Source organism: Coregonus lavaretus, assembly GCF_964263955.1.
Source record: "Coregonus lavaretus genome assembly, chromosome: 21".
In the NCBI taxonomy this organism is placed as follows: Eukaryota; Metazoa; Chordata; class Actinopteri; order Salmoniformes; family Salmonidae; genus Coregonus; species Coregonus lavaretus.
In genome coordinates this window covers 29,148,316-29,166,426 of record NC_140008.1, presented here as the reverse complement: position 1 = coordinate 29,166,426, position 18,111 = coordinate 29,148,316, and the positions used below count along the sequence as shown (strand labels likewise).

The window sequence follows — 18,111 nt, the reverse complement described above, 5'->3', positions numbered from 1 at the left end:
ACCAGGCCGGCTGACCTGGCTTCTCTCTCAGCGGCACTTCCAGCGGTGCCCGACCCGCACTGCAGCGCTCCCCTTGCAGAGAAACACATCTCTCCAGCCGCTCAGGGCGATGACTTCCACATGTTCCCTTAGACGAAGCATCGCAAAAAAACAGTGTCCCTCTTTCTCCAAACAAAGGAGTCAAATTTGTGTGCCTCAAACTGCTAGAGATCCTTACTGTTGGCTCTCATTTTCTTTCACCCTATACAACAACACATTCAAAACGTCAGTCCATTAAAATAGTAAGAATTGTGATTTGTAGTAAGCATTACAGTTGGCTATACAAAAAAAAAAAAAACGAACCGTTGCATTGCTGCACAAATCAGTTGGATACCTACATGTGTTAGGGTTCATGTGCAGCCAATTGCTTTCAGACATTTTCATGTGTAGCCTATATGGGCCAGCTAGAGCTCCCTTTCTGACATTCTCTGGTCTAAGTTATTATTTTCTTTGATCAAGATTCAGACAGTATCGTGGCTATAGTAAGTGTTACTTTTTCCAACTCTGTAAAAGGTCAGCTGGCCCTAGAGGATGTTGTTTGTGATAACTGGCTCATCTAAGCCACTTACCATGTTTCTTGCATCAACTCAGTTCTATCACGTTGTGTTTGTAAACAACTAAAATGGTGTTCTATGGATGTGATATGATTACATTTGGATGTTGATTCAACATTCCACTTTTTTAAAGTCATCTATGGCACTAATGCGCAACCCAGAGGGGCTGTTTAGTATAGTGCGTCCACACACACACACACACACACACACACACACACACACACACACACACGTCCCAGCATTACCTAATACATAATCATTACAGTCTACACTTAGTATAACAAACATTAGGAACACCTTCCTAATATTTAGTTGCACCCCCACCCCCTTTTGCCCTCAGAACAGACTCAATTCGTCTGGGCATGGACTCTACAAGGTGTCGAAAGCCTTACACAGGGATGCTGGCCCATGTTGACTCCAATGCTTCCCACAGTTGTGTCAAGTTGGCTGGATGTTCTTTGGGTGGTGGACCATTCTTGATACACACGGGAAACTGTTGAGCGTGAAAAACTCAGCAGTGTTGCAGTTCTGGTGCGCCTGGCAACTACTACCATACCCCGTTCAAAGGCACTTAAATATTTTGTCTTGCCCATTCACCGTCTGAATGGCATACATACACAATCCAAAATATTGCATACTGGCAAATAAAGGAAACACCAACATAAAGTGTCTTTATAGGGCATTGGGCCACCACGAGCCGCCAGAACAGCTTCAATGTGCCTTGGCATAGATTATACAAGTGTCTGGAACTCTTTTGGATGGATGCGACACCATTCTTCCACGAGAAACTCCATCGTTTGGTGTTTTGTTGATGGTGGTAGAAAACGCTGTCTCAAGTGCCGCTCCAGAATCTCTTGAGATCTGGTGACTGACACACAGAAACACACACACACGCACCCTTTAAACCCCCTATGCTCCTTTGAGACCCCACTTTCAAAGTCACTGTTCTTCTATCCAAAATAATGGGCAACTGGGCATTTTTATACATGACCCGAAGCATGATGGGATGTTAATTGCTTATTTAACTCAGGAACCACACCGGTGTGGAAGCACCTGCTTTCAATATACTTTGTATCCCTCATTTACTCGTGTTTCCTTTATTATTTTGCAGTTACCTGTAGCCTACTTCCACTAAGACGCAAACATCCACAAGGGGGGTTTCAAATGTTTTTGGTTTCAACTGGAGGCTTTTTGGTCAATAATTGACCCCAAACTGTTTTTCCATACCGGTTTATAGTGACTGAACCAAGCATCAGTCAAAATGACATAGTTTCAGTAGCCTATAATACTGTAAACCCATAGAAATTAATATGAATAAGCTATCTATGGATGCGCCATGTAAGACTTCTAAACAGCAGCTTAGGAGAGCCCTCTAAGTTCCAAAGAGACTGCACTACTTAGGCTAAATGAAGACAAAAACATTGTCTTATAGAGCTATATAACATTTCCTAATCAGTGATCTATAAGGTCATATGGATATTTGTGTTGCTTCTGGGCAGAATATGTCTGAATCTGTCAACTTGAATCAACGTGCAAATCTCCCATTGACATCAATGCATGCGTAAATCTGCATATTTTGAATTAGGATAGGCAACAAAAATAAAATCTTAATCACTACAGAAATGTGAAAACACACACCCTTTTGAAATGTATATTTCTGTTGTAAAACCTAATGTTAAAGGAGAAATCTGCAGTTGCTACATCAATTTTTGGTATTATAAATTAATGGTATGTAGTATTCAACCCATGGATTATTGAAGAATATAACTTATAAATGCCTCATTAGCTTAGTTCAACTGTCGCACCCCATCAGAACCCAAAATATAAGCTTGTTTTATTCCAATGTTTGTTAACAAAGTAAATTTAAACAAACACTATATAGCTTCAAAACATGGTTTAAACTATAATTGTGATACCATGGTTGGTCAGTCCTTTCATCCATAGCTCTGACTATGAATTTGAGAGTGGTAACATTTCTCCAGCCCCATCCCTCAGATTTTTACCGATACAGGGACAGGGACAACTGGGACACTCTTTGTTATTCTTTCAACTGCTGATTGCCGCTTTAAGCTTTTTGTAAGGTAATTCGTAGATTGACAAATGAAACTCATCCAATCTTAGGCTGTTTCAATCAGCAAGGTTAGTTCACTTTCAGACATTCAGACACATGGCTTTTACGTAAGATTAGGCATAGCCTACTGTCTCTCTAGAGCATATTCAGTGGTCAATGCATGGTATAGGGTTCTCTGTCCCCTCGAGCGCTGTCTAGCGTGCTGAAACGTGCCCTCACGACCGTAGGGGCTTTCTCATCGTTTCACACAGTGGCCCGCACCCAGAAGGTGCAGCCCATTCCACTCCCATTCAAACACAAATGTCCTTATCTTAGTATTCTAACAACATGAACATAACTTGTGCATACGTCATATTTTGCTTAACAGGTTGGTCCAGATGACCTCAGAGTACACAATGAATGAGTCAAATAGAGATTTGAATAACTGAGCTTCAATTTACAAGGGAACCTGCTTAAAACTAAGATAGTCCTGATGCAGAATCGACCTCAAAACGTCAACCTATTACATGTTCATATCAGCCAACATTGATGTCTTACAAATATCCCAGGATTTTTGCAAAAATACCATGTATTTAATCCAACCCCTTTAGGCCGAATGTAAAGTCGCTCAGTTGTGTTGATGTGTGTTGACGGGTGTTGCTGAGCGACCTGCATTTGCACAAACAGTGGAGGTGACACAGCGACTTGGGGGCAAAAGTCATACTTGTTCTGGGTATTTGCCATCATCCTGCTGGTCCCTTTTTCTTATTTTCACCTTCTCTGAGTTAGGCTATGACAGGGCCCTGAAAGAGAAAATGTTGCAATATGCACTGTTCTTCACTTTGAAAATGTATTTTGTTATCTTTAGCTGCAGGTTTATGAACGTTGTCCTACAATCGAAAACGGAAATCATATCTTAAACCGCTCATAAATAATTAGTCCACAAATTACAGGTCTTGACACCCTTAAGATAAACCCTTTGCAGATGCCTTTTAGTCTTATGAGACCGACCATTCTGCTGGTTAAGGTTATGTGGAACAAGGAGCTCTCAGTCTCAGTGCAGAATTAGACGGTCATCCACATTCTCCAAACGCCAAATTTCGATGTTACTCCAAATGTAAATTCCAAAGTATTTGTGTTGCTCCTGATGCTCTGTATCGTTCCATTTCTCCAAACGTCAAATTTAGAAGTTAAGGGTTAAGTTTAGGCACTCATTCTGAATGATTAAGGTAAGGATTAAGGTTTGGGATGGGGTTAAAACATTAAGTTTAGGCACTCATTCCAAATGGTTAAGGTAACTTGATGACCAAACCGGCTCAGCGCGTGCGTCCGCGTGCGCCATCGTGCTCATGTTGATTTTGTCTATCCCCTGCCGACGCGTTGATGACATGTAGGTTAAAATAACAAAACCAACTGTGAACCAACTATATTCATTTGGGGAGAGGTCGAAACACATATGAAATATTCATGGTCATTTAGCTAGCTTGCTGTTTCTATCTAATTTGTCCTGGGAGATAAACATTGGGTTATTTTACCTGAAATACATATGGTCCTTTTTTTTTGCTGGATCTTTGTAGAATTTCTACCCATTTTGAGTCACACAAAATTGTGTGTTCTCTACTTTTATTCCACAGATAAAAGGGGAAACCAAATTAGTTTTTAGTTCATTTTCTTTTATTAATCTCTCCTTGTTCATTCTTCTTATTTTTCTTCTGTGGATTTTATATGGCGGTTGGCAACCAACTTCATGGCCACCAACTGGACTGGAGTGTGGACCTCCATCTTTCAATCAGCCACGTGGGTATATGCTGGTAAAAACCAATGAGTAGATGTTAGAGGCTGGACTTGCAGCGCGTCAAGAACCAAGTTCTATTCCAAGTTCTATTTTAGCGCCTGGTTACGCAGGCGCCCGTTGACAAGCACGAGCATGTGATGAAATGTTTGAATAACATGTATGTGTACATTTATTTTGCAACGCTCGCGCATGCAACTCGGGCGGTCTGGTCAGCATGTACAGTGCCTTGCAAAAGTATTCAGCCCCCTTGGCGTTTTTCCTATTTTGTTGCATTACAACCTGTTATTTAAATATATTTTTATTTGGATTTCATATAATGGACATACACAAAATACTCCAAATTGGTGAAGTGAAATGAAAAAAATAACTAGTTTCAAAAAAGTCTAAAAAATAAATAACGGAAAAGTGGTGTATGCATATGTATTCACTCCCTTTGCTATGAAGCCCCTAAATAAGATATGGTGCAACCAATTACCTTCAGAAGTCACATAATTAGTTAAATAAAGTCCACCTGTGTGCAATCTAAGTGTCACATAATCTGTCACATGATCTCAGTATATATACACCTCTTCTGAAAGGCCCCAGAGTCAGCAACACCACTAAGCAAGGGGCACCACCAAGCAAGCAGCACCATGAAGACCAAGGAGCTCTCCAAACAGGTCAGGGACAAAGTTGTGGAGAAGTACAGATCAGGGCAGGGTTATAAAAAAAGATCTGAAACTTTGAACATCCCACGGAGCACCATTAAATCCATTATTAAAACATTTAAAGAATATTGCACCACAACAAACCTACCAAGAGAGGGCCGCCCACCAAAACCCATGAACCAGGCAAGGAGGGCATTAATCAGAGAGGCAACAAAGAGACCAAAGATAACCCTGAAGGAGCCGCAAAGCTCCACAGCGGAGATTTGAGTATCTGTCCATAGGACCACTTTAAGCCATACACTCCACAGAGCTGGGCTTTACGGAAGAGTGGCCAGAAAAAAGCCATTGCTTAAAGAAAAAAATAAGCAAACACGTTTGGCGTTCGCCAAAAGGCATGTGGGAGACTCCCCAAACATATGGAAGAAGGTACTCTGGTCAGATGAGACTAAAATTGAGATTTTTGCCATCAAGGAAAACGCTATGTCTGGCACAAACCCAACACCTCTCATCACCCTGAGAACACCATCCCCACAGTGAAGCATGGTGGTGGCAGCAACATGCTGTGGGGATGATTTTCATCGGCAGGGACTGGGAAACTGGTCAGAATTAAAGGAATGATGCATAGCGCTTAATACAGGGAAATTCTTGAGGGAAACCTGTTTCAGTCTTCCAGAGATTTGAGACTGGGACGTAGGTTCACCTTCCAGCAGGACAATGACCCTAAGCATACTGCTAAAGCAACACTCGAGTGGTTTAAGGGGAAACTTTTAAATGTCTTGGAATGGCCTAGTCAAAGATTGAGAATCTGTGTTATGACTTAAAGATTGCTGTACCCCAGCGGAACCCATCCAACTTGAAGGAGCTGGAGCAGTTTTGCCTTGAAGAATGGGCAAAAATCCCAGTGGCTAGATGTGCCAAGCTTATAAAGACATACCCCAAGAGACTTGCAGCTGTAATTGCTGCAAAAGGTGGCTCGACAAAGTATTGACTTTGGGGGGGGTGAATAGTTACGCACGCTCAAGTTTTCTGTTTTTTTGTCTTATTTCTTGTTTGTTTCATAATAAAAAATATTTTGCATCTTCAAAGTGGTAGGCATGTTGTGTAAATCAAATGATACAAACCCCCAAAAAATCAATTTTAATTCCAGGTTGTAAGGCAACAAAATAGGAAAAATGCCAAGTGGGGTGAATACTTTCGCAAGCCACTGTAAGGGTTAAGGTTTGGGTTAAAACCAAAAATAGCAAACCGATGTCCACGACTAGGAGTGCAACAAGCTATCACAGTCTCATGTCAGAATTTGACATTCATCCATGTTTCTCAAACAAAAAATTCAAAATGTCAAATGTCGAAGTGTTTGTCTACTTTTCTGTATAGTTCCAGGGTTAAGTTTAGGCATTAACTCTAAGTGAGGTAAGGGTTAAACTAAGGTAATGGTTAAAACTAAAATAACTGTCTATAGCTGGATTCAAACATGAAACTTTTGTAAGCAGAGGCAAATGCTTACACCCATCTGCTATGCCTAATTGAAGGTAACAGCACTCACTGTTGACCCTAGTGGCTGGTTTCCATGTCATCTCACAATGTCCTCAAACATGGATGGACATCGAATACAGAGTTGTATCACGGGTAACCTGCTTGGGGATCAAACACGCAACCTTCTGATCCAGAGTCACGGGATTGCGCCCTTCCACCACCGGCGTCCACTTGATAGTAATAGTGCTCACTGTTGCCCCTGGTGGCCGGTTTTGAAGGCATTTCCCAACGTATAATGCAAACGTCTAGCAACCCAAAGGTTGCCAGTTCAAATCTCATCATGGACAACTTTAGCATTTTAGCTCATTAGCAACTTTTCAACTACTTACTACTTTTGAGCTACTTTGCAACTACTTAGCATGTTAGCTAACCCTTCCCCTAACCCTAACCTTATCCCTTTTAGCTAACCCTTCCCCTAACTCTTTAATCTAACTCCTAAACAACCCTAACCTTAACCCTAACCCCTAGCCTAGCTAACGTTAGCCACCTAGCCACCTAGCTAGAATTCATAACATATCATACATTTTGCAAATTCTTAACATATAGTAAGTTTTGAAAATTCGTAGCATATTGTACGTTTTGAAAATTCGTAACATATAATACGAATTGCAATTCGTAACATATTATACTATATGGAGTGTCTCGGATTTATGTACAGAATAATAAGAAATGCTCTGAGACCATGTTGCCTCAGGACATGGATAGACTTCCAATTTCGACTTCAATCTATTCAACACAATCATGCATTGATTCATACATGGATAATTAATTAATGCAGGCCTATCATGCTTTTATCATAACATGCAAGTTTAGAACCCAGTAAACAAGTGAATCATTTTTGGCAACTGTTGTGTGTCTAAAATAAATTAGACAATACATTCTGAATTAAACAAATGGGTGATCTTATCCATTTTAATTAAAATGTTAGATATTTTAAATCAATTTGGCAACTATTTAACATATTTCTTAGATATGCACATTAACTGTATAAATAATTTAATAGCTTGCAACTTCAAATTGTAAACTGTTAATTGAGCCTCAGAATAGGCCTAACATAGGCTATAAAGTTGAATGACATACAGTATATCATTTTATAGGCAAGTGCAAATAATTATCCGGCATGGTTTTCAAACCCAGGGTCACATGCTGCTCCAAACGTTTTAGCAATTGTTATTGGAAGACTCCGGTTCGTGGTGGTCAGAGTTTTGTTTTCCGTTTCTTCTTTTTTCCACTTCATCCGCCGGTTCTGGAACCAGGTTTTAATATGTCTCTCCGTCAGGTTGAGTGTGGTGGCCAGTTCATATCTGCGAGGCCTGGAGATATACTTGTTAAAGAGGAACTCCTTCTCCAGCTCCAATAACTGAGCCCGGCTGTACGCGGTGCGGCTCCGCTTGTGTTGGTCTGGGTTCTCGGAATAACCACCTTAAAAAGGTTACAAAGTATGTCGTTATTTTTTTTCAGTTAATTTATCTCGATTTGTATGCATTTTTACTCTTATAGTATAACCCTATTTATTTTATTTGTGAAACCTTTGCTCTGCTCCCTCATCTCCCATTTAATTTCACCTGTAAGACACAAAATCGCTTCAAAGCATAACTGTAGGCCTAATAAAAATCAACAGAGAACAATTTCACAATTATGATGATAAAAAAATATTCTAATAATAAAGTAGCCTGCTCACCTGGGAGTGATTGATACGAGTGAACTCTGGAGTTCCTCATCCAGGAGAATGGAAAGTGTCCCGGGGACTCTCCGTCCACTACTGGGCTGTCTCCTGGATGGTAGTTGTCCTGTACACGACCCTGGCCTGTCAGGTATTCCTGGTCCTGGGTCTGTGTCTGAACAGGGCGCGAGTACTGACAGGGAGGTAGATCGTAGGGCAGTAAAGTCCCCTTACTATGGTGTTCGACAGAGGCACAAGCGGGTATGGGGTTCCGTACCTGCTCGGTGTCACAGCTGTAGCGGCAGGAGGGAGGGTTATAGTCATACTCCTCCCGTGACGGCAGTTGGAAGCGCCCACCATCATAAATACCCGAGGTATCCATTATTGAGCAGATTTTCCCACCGATAATGTTTAGGACGTTTATGTACGTCCCTGCAATATATCCTTCAAGTGAGGCCACAACCTGGAGTGCACTTATGAGTGCATACCTGGCCCTAGTCACGTGACTGACACAAAACGAATAACTGGGCTATGGGCCAGATTTACCAAGGTTTGCACTGGTGCAAAGTTTTAACTGTTATTTCCAGAGGGGGATGAATCACAAACAAAAAAGTCCCAACATGAAACTTACCTACCTGCTTTACAACCATGTTAACTTACATGTTTCTTTAACCTGAAATACAAAACCTTTTTTTCTACCTTTTAACCTATTTGTTAGGTAAAAGGTGCACATTTTGAACCACTACAAAAGCTTATACCTAAACCCACCATGCTTCATATTTACTAAATTGAATAATATACACACATCATAAATATAGGACAGATTCTTGGAGGCCCATATGGAGTTATACAGAACCGTCTTCAATTACATAAGTTCACTATGACTTGTTGCATGAAACGTAGGGCTACTTCAGCCACGTTTGTAATCAAAGGGGTGTTTAATTGATTTCCTTTGTAAATACTGTATGTAAAGCTGTCATTCACCATGACTGGCTTAGCTGATAAAATAACACCAGCACCTTTTATGGAACAACTGGGAACATTTGTAAGTACACTCTTAAAAATAAAGGTGCAAGTTGGAACCAAATAAGGTTATTGAGAGTGATAGGGAAACCATTTTAGGGTCTCTGAAGAACCATAAATGGAATGGCTCTTTTACGAACCATACAAAAATCCCAAACCAGAAATGTTTTGTACCTCCAACACTGGAATTTAATATCCCTGCTTTAGGGTTATAAGCCTTAGTTGCATATTTCCCAGGGTGCCTTACGAGTGAATCTTTGAGTTACCAGTACCACCCATGACATTCCTAGTGACAGAGACATGGTTGTTTCAGTCCTGTGGCCTTCGTGAAAGTGAGATCCTAAGTGAATACGTTGTCATTAAAATGTAATTCTATAAGACAATAAATATCTCATAAGGCTTTTGAGGGTTCTTGTTTTACCCAAATACAGTGGCCTGAAACTCATAGTTTGCAGGCCACATCAAGCCTGCAAGTCACGTTATGCTCTCTTGCAAGGTGATGTGTGTAATTCCTATTGGGATCTAGCCAGAGTGGGGATATCCAACATTTTGAATTTTTATTCACCTGCAACCTGCATTCAGAATGACTGCCAGGGTTGGGAAGACTAAGATATGAGACTACCTTAAACATCTAAACTGGAACAACCATTTCAGTAACAGGTGCAAAAAGTCCATGTAACAGATTGGAATAGTTTAGAACAAATATTTATATTTGAGTAGCATAAGATTAAGTAATCAATCAATGTGCATGCAAAAACAAAGATATTGAAACAAACAATTCTAAAAATCAACCTGCAATAGAGCATGCTGGGAAATACAGGTAACTGCCAAAATAAACGAAACACCAACATAAAGTGTCTTACTAGGGCGTTGGGCCACCACGAGCCAGAACAGCTTCAATGCACCTTGGCATAGATTCTACAAGTGTCTGAAACTCTATCAGAGGGATGCTACACCATTCTTCCATGAGAAATTCCATCATTTGGTGTTTTGTTCAGCCAGGTCACGTCCATCCATGTCTGAGAATGCATCCATGTCTGAGAATGTCGGTAGAGGGCGTGGAAACTGGCCACTAGGGGCAACAGTGAGAGCTGTTATCTTCAAGTAAGTTTTGGTTTTGCTAGGGCGTTGTTGATGGGGATGGCAGAAAGCCGTAAGCATTCCAAAGGTTGCAAGTTTGAATCCAGCGATAGAAAGTTGTTTTTGATATTTTTGTTTTTGAAGAATTTGCATCTGATTCCAAAGTTTGCATGTTCGAATCCAGTGATAGAGAGTTGTTTTTTTATATTTTTGTTTTAAGACTATCCCAAACCTTAACCCTTACCTTAACCATTCTGAGTTAATGCCTAACCTTAACCTTAAATACTTTGAATATTGCCGTTTGAGAAACATTGATGAACGTCTAATTCTGACTTGAGACTGTGAGAGCTGGTAGGTTTTGTTGATGATGGTGGAAAAATCTGTCTCAGGCGCCGCTCCAAAATCTCCTATAAGTGTTCAATTGGTTTGAGATCTGATGACTGAGACAGCCATGGCATATGATTTACATAGTTTTCATGCTCATCAAACCATTCAGTGACCACTCATGCCCTGTGGATGGGGGCATTGTCATCTAATGGGGGCATAGCCATGGTAGTCAAAACAATGGCCTGCTCAGCATTTTTATACATGACCCTAAGCACCATGGGATGTTAATTGCTTAATTAACTCAGGAACCACACCTGTGTGGAATACTGGCCAATTTGCTGTGTGCTATGAAAGGGACAGATCTGCAGGTTTCCATATATTTTAAGAACCTTTTAGAATTCTTAAGAACCATAGATGCCACGTCAAGAACCCCACACTTAACTCAAAGGTTCTTTATCAGGCAAGAGTTCTCCAAGGAACCCTAACAGGTGAGGAAAAAACATTGAAGAACCTTTACTTTTTTCAGTGTAGGGCATTGATTAGTAATTATGTTACACACACAAAGAAATGTGCCATTATGATCATAATACAACTGAATATAATAATTGGCCTATAACATCTCTATTTGGGTGGTATTATTATTCAGAAGTCACTTGAGCTAAAGTATATCACTCTGCATCAAAATAAGTTGTTATCATTATCATTATTATTTTTCAGTGGTCTACAATTTGGGCTTTCTGAAATGTATTTCAACTATATCATCATATTTTGTTCGTTGTCTTCTGATTTGGAGAGCTATATTCATAAATTCAGCCACTAAATGCAGTTGATGATTTAAGAGGCAGCTCTAACCAAACAAAATAATGGACACTTTAGAAAAGGCATATTATGAAGAGCATGGAAAAAGTTCCTGCCATATATTATGTGGTGACCGGGATCCCACTGGATTAAGTCACCAAAGACAGCATTGATGGGACACGTGTCCAGAATTCACCGTTTCATCATCATTTGAAACAAGCACCTCACCACCTCACCGGACACTCCTGGGCCCTATATGCTACGCAGGGCAGGATGATTCGTGGCCACTCGAAGCCCTTGGACTCAGAAGAGATGGTTGTCACATTTATCGAGTGCCAAAATTGTACTTCAAAGCAAAAATCTAAGTCAAATCTAAGTTTACTTGCAGATTCATGACCAAAGCAGAGGTTTTCACGGGCAAAGAGAAAACGGTTTATCACGGATTATGATTTAAGCCAATATGCACATTTTTTAAAGTCATGCCACAGGAATTTACACAACTGCTTCATGCTATTCCTTTTCTTTTGATTGTAGCCAATAACTCGACTGGCCTACACAACTATGATGGTGTTTTGAGAGTTTCGTTTGTCTCCCCAGATAGTTCTGCCATGGCCTGAAGGTATAATCCACATGAGCTTCAGGCTATTATAGCGGACTGACAGTTCGAGGTCAGGGGCCGTCCGTCTGAAAAGGGGGAGACTTTCCCAAAACTGCAGTTCCTTTGTTAATCAGTTTTAATGGGCCGGTGTCTTTTACTCTCACACCTGCAATGGGTGAACTCTAATTCGATTAATAGGAACTTCAATATATATTCATTAGGTGGCTTTCCCTCAATAATATATGATCACCAGCGGGATGTGAAAAGAGACCATTTATTCCTGGTCTGAATGGGCCTGCGTGGGACCAAAACTTCACCTGCTTCCCTTCTCAATTAGGAATGTATCCCAAACTCCGACTCAAACGAGTTAAATTAACCGTTAGCTAATTTCCTATCGCTCTTCCTACGTAATCCTTCCATTTACAGCGTGCCCCCTCAATTTACCATAAACTGAAAGGTTCAAATAGTGCTTAATGAAACAGTGACTAAATCGTTCTCTCACCCTCCGAGGAACCCTGTAGCTGTCTCCTCAAAGCCCTCAGAGTCTGCAGCCGTCGGGGGTCCACTGCTAAATGCGAGTCCCAAGGCAGGACAATCTAACCTGTCAAAGCCTTTGCCCAGTTCTATGTATCCTTGTTCTGTGGTTTCGAAGGAATTGCAGCATAATCAGCCAACGTGGGACTGAAACTGCAATTAAACTCCTTTTGGACAAGCAACATTAAATGGACGATAGAGGCCTAGCTAGTTTAAGATGAATGCACCAACTCTAAGTCGCTCTGGATAAGAGTGTCTGCTAAATGACAAAAATGTAAATGTAAATGTCTATTATCCCGGTTAAGCCCGGGGCTTAACCGGACAGGGCGTTGTGGGCAGCATCAATTATAGGCCTAGTACTTTATATAGCTACTGTTCAAATAAAGCCCAGCTATCAATAATAACATAATAATAATGGTGGTGTTAATAATAATAACAACGATTAAAAATAAATGGAAATATAAAAAACATATTTATTTAGGCTTTTATTTAATATGACAAATTTTATATTATGCTTACCTATGCATTTGAGTAAGCAAGTTTTCTCTAATGCTTTATATCAATGTTTTATTTATTTAACTAGGCAAGTCAGTTAAGAACAAATTCTTATTTACAATGACGGCCTACACCGGCCAAACCCGGACGACGCTGGGCCAATTTTGCGCCGCCCTATGGGACACCCAATCACGGCCGGTTGTGATACAACCTGGAATCGAACCAGGGGGTCTCAAACACTGAGATGCAGTGCTTTAGACCACTGCGCCACTCGGGAGCCCAATGTGTTATTATACTTTTCATAATTTGCCATTTGGACATTTTCTTTAATCTTCTTACAATGGGAGGGGGTTGATGGGAATGTGTGTTTGTGTGTGTGTGCGTGTGCGAGTGCGAGAGAGAGAGTGAGCGCTAGAGAGAGAGAGAGAGAGTTGTTAAGTATAGACAACAAGAGAACTCTCATTAAGTGCCAGTATAGTTCATTAACAGTGAATGAATTCGTTGCTGGCCCCTTTATCAACCTCCTCAGAGAGGAACACAATAACATGGCTAACCCGAGTAGGAGCACCACCCTGTGGGATGGGCACTGCCAACCGCAGCCCAAGGAACAGATGAATAATTTAAAGAATTATAAACCATCCATCTATTCTTGATCTTTTTAAAAGAAGTATAGATTACACTGAGTGTACAAAACAGTTCTTGACACAGACCGGTGCACCTGGCATCTACTACCATACCCGTTCAAAGGCACTTAAATGTTTTGTCTTGTCCATTCACCCTCTGAATGGTGTACATACACAATCTATGCCTCAATTGTCTCAAGGCTTAAAAATCCTTCTTTAACCTGTCTCCTCCCCTTCATCTACACTGATTGAAGTGGATTTAACAAGTGACATAAATAAGGGATCATAGCTTTCACCTGGATTCACCTGGTCAGTCTATGACATGGAAAGAGCAGGTGTTCATAATGTTTTGTAAACTCAGTGTACAGGGTTTTCTGAGTACAAAAATAAACTATAAAGACTGTAAAAACAACAGGAAATCAGCTCCAACTGATTTTTATTTTGCAAATCTGTTCCCAAGTATTCCCACGCTTAATAGAGAGACGTGATCATATACAAATGTAAGCAATGTAAGCAATGGTTATGTTTTAATCTAACATTGTATATGTTTGGGCTTCTTGCGGTCAATTTGTAATCTACAAATTATTTGTAATTATGTTCCGGCCCCACGACCATCCACTCAATAAAAAAATCAGCCTGCGGCTGAATCTAGTTAATGATCCCTGTACTAGAGTATCTTCCTCAGGCTGTAAATTAATGTCAACGTGGATGGGAATCTAATACTGTTCATCTTAGTGTCTCTGGTCACCTGCCTATGATGACGTCCAATATGCTCTTTGAAATGGTCTCATGATAAAATGTGTGTAATTATATATTAAATTAACATTTTACTCAAAATACAGACTAAACGTTGATTTCTTGACGAATATATCAAACACAAAAGCTCTACAAATATGCTATACAGATAGCCTGTAAGGATTGCATCAAAGATCCACCATGCCAACCCTTAAAATAAAAATTAAAATGTTTTGTCTGAGATACAACTCAACAATGTTTTATTAGAATAAATACAAATATACATATTATATACATAATATTCTACTATGTACATACAATTTCACGTGGAAAAATAAGAAATGAAACAGAGTGGATCAACAGCCATCATATTTACACTGATAAGAATGAAATCAAACATTGTATAACAACCACTGACGATGTACAACGTTGACGTTGGTTTGAACCCTGAAGGATTTAACATCACTTATTTTTTTATGTTTCAACAAATAAAACATGTATTCACAATTTGTTCATATTGGACAGTTAACATAAAATGAACGTACAAATAGGCCTACATCATTTGACCAGGGGAAACCAAGGATATTTCCAATAGTTATTCTCAGACAGGAAGTAGCATCTCATGGCCCGGAGGTCGTCTGGTGTTGCAGAATTCGTGATGAACCATGGTAGACTAAGTGCCAGTAACGTAATGGAAGTCTGCACAGTGACAGTCTGAGCTGCCCTCAGATTGGGGATATATGTTTCTCCTCTGACGCTGATGCAGGGGATAGAGATTCCTCGTCCTCAGACCTCGGGTAATCCGTGTGACCGCTTGCGCACTTGCAACCGTTGTGCGCGCCCCTCTGTGTGCCCTTGCCATCCTTCTTGTGTTTCACCCTCCGGTTCTGGAACCAGATTTTCACCTGTTTCTCCGAGAGGTTCAGATACGTTGCTATTTCGATTCTTCTGAGCCTAGAAAGATACATGTTGGAGGAGAACTCCCTCTCCAGTTCCAATAGTTGCGTGCTGGTGAAAGCTGTGCGCATCCTCTTGCCATTCTGGATGTGACTGCTCTCAGAGGCGCCTGATGGAGACAGGACAACGATTTAGCCAAACATTATAGGTCTATTCAACATTTCTAACACTGCAGTACATGCTTTATGCAAGAAATGGCATTGGTTTTACTGTGCGTAATTGTGCGTAATTGGATAGACTAACGAACTAACAAACATTATGTAGTGGTTCAATTAAAATATGTCGCTCTAATTTCAAAGGTTGAATTGACTGGTTGTTATATTGCGTTATATTGCAGATACAGGTGGTCAGAGACCACATAGTCTTACCTATGGAGAGACAGTGGAACCTAATGGGGTCTGTGACGCTGTACGTTGGCTTGCAGACAGGCATGCAGACAGGGCGTGCAGACGGGTGCGCCAGTGCCAGAGACTGTTGGTGGTGTGATATCCTCTGACAATATTGGGGCTCCGCTCTCGGGAACTGACTCTTCAGCATCGAAATGCCGCTGCGGGGAGAGTTGAGGTGGGACGTGACGCAAAGCGGGCAGACGCAGAAAGTGCCGCTTTTCCTGGACGGGCACACTGGCGCGGTGACCGTCATCATGGTGGGCGAGTGCAAGCTGATGGGGATGAGGAAGTCTTGTCGCGGATGCTCGTTAAGAGGTACGGGTCGCAACGTGTCCTTGATAATCAAAGAGTCGACATAAAATGACCTAGACATGGCTGCAGAACGATAAGCGGTCAGTATTGCTCCTTGCACAAGATGTTGGCCGTTTCTCATCTGAAGCCCTCGGGATCTCGGAAGGTGCTTATGTTTGATAGTTAAACAAAAGGGACCCCGGAGAGGGCTGGCCCTAGCGTCACCCACGTGCGCACCCGGCTCGCGCACCCGACTTCAAGGGCTTCAGTAGGATCTTCTGCAAAACCACGCGATGCCTCAGAGAACTTCCAATAAAAATCTCCACATTCGCTCATTTTACCCCAAATGAAAAGCCATGTTAATACCAAGTCACACAAAAAACATAATGTGAGTTAGCAAAGTTAGTTAGCAAAGCAATATTTATCTAGCATCATTAGCTGCCTGGGACAATAGTGCGCAAATCTTCTGCAATATAGTCCATGCAGTGTTGCATAGTCCGCAATTGTAATTTGAGCATTATAAGGACAATTATATTTAAAACATAAAAATTCATATTTTAACATAATCTGATTAGAATGTTAGTTTCATTTCAGTTGCCTTGATTAAAAAATAGCAACTGTGAGACAATGCATTTGACCTATATTGTCAATTCTGATTTTTCCAAAAAATTGGCTGTAGGGCCTACACATGTTCATGCTCAATTCAAAGGTGAACTTGACCGATAGGCGACATCTATTTATATAAGAGTAGGTCTATAACTAAAAATTAATCACAAACATCTGCAATAGCCTATTGGAGTTGAAAAGCCCCGAACACAATACCAACCTCTATCATCATATCAATCTTCAGCCTCTGAATATAGCTCTCAGCAAACTGCGATACAAAAAACCTGCATTATCTTCTAGAATGTGAGCAGTTGCCTTAGGGCTATGGGTGAAATTTCCAAACGAATTATAATTCTGGTACTGTATAACCACAGACTTGATCGTCCATAACACTGTAAACAATGAGCTCTCTATTAGCAGGGATCCAAACCATCTTAATGCCTCCAGTGTTGGTTATTCGTTTTATTCAAAATCCCAATTAATGAGCAAATTATGCTTAGATAATTACTGTATAATTAACATAATTGCATTGCCCAAGCCTTGTATATGGTGACAATAAGCATAAGCCTACTTTATTTGGGAAAGTTTGTTTGTGGAAATGCTATTTAAGGTTGTAAGTCTCATAACTATGTGGACTAATAATTGCAGGATAATCATACCCTGCATGCATCCTTTTGGTAAAGATTTCAGGTCCAGCTTTTAAGAATTATGAATGCCTGCCGTCTGGGTTGTGCCTATTTGATAGTGATTAGGATTAAATTAGAAGGTGTTTGTTCTGCCGGGTAAACAGGTATCTATTTCAGAAATGCATTAATCCCTTATCTTGTGACAATAATTAGCGAGTTTGATCTCCAGGCGGTTGAGTCACCAGTGGGTTTAGCTTCTACTTTCATCTGCTTACTAACGCCTCGAACCTCCAGACAGAGCGCAGGGAGGCGAGCAGCGCGCGCCGTTTGCCAGTTTTAATGGCGCAAACATTACATGTGCAAACATCTATTAAGTCTGTTGATCAAACAAAGGACAAGTAGGCCTACAAGCTACAAGAGTTCAGTTTAAGGATTGCAATATTGAGGTCAAACTGGACTGACTATAAACTGCACCACTTTGGCTACACAATTTCCAGTGGAACTATATCTCCAAGATCATATAATTATATTTTTGTGGGGTTTATAACTGTTTTGTTCTACGTGTAAGTTAGTCTTATAGGGGAAGGGCACATGGTCAATTCGTTGTCTGTGTTGTTCTGCTAATTTGGGGGAGCAACCAGTGGGTGACCAGTGCTGATACGAATTTAATTGGCATCTTTAAATGAATTAGAATATGACTTTAAGCAGGAATAAATGACAAAAAACAAACACGTCTGTCACGCAGACT

General features: G+C 40.7%; 1 protein-coding gene and 1 pseudogene across 2 annotated transcripts; both read right to left on the bottom strand.

Annotated features, from left to right (window-relative positions):
- Positions 1–7,778: 7,778 nt before the first annotated feature.
- On the bottom strand, positions 7,779–8,663 carry LOC311149133 (pancreas/duodenum homeobox protein 1-like; annotated as a pseudogene). Its single transcript has 2 exons — positions 8,300–8,663; positions 7,779–8,040 (listed from the first exon to the last, which is right to left on the bottom strand). The product of its transcript is annotated as a pancreas/duodenum homeobox protein 1-like (transcript).
- Positions 8,664–15,219: 6,556 nt separating this feature from the next.
- LOC311148500 (GS homeobox 2-like) lies at positions 15,220–16,213 on the bottom strand (the record flags this gene model as incomplete). Its single annotated transcript, XM_084185481.1, has 2 exons — positions 15,220–15,560; positions 15,820–16,213. The coding sequence occupies 2 exons, from the start codon at positions 16,211–16,213 to the stop codon at positions 15,220–15,222; spliced, it is 735 nt and encodes a 244-aa protein (XP_084041607.1).
- Between the last annotated feature and the right edge of the window lie 1,898 nt (positions 16,214–18,111).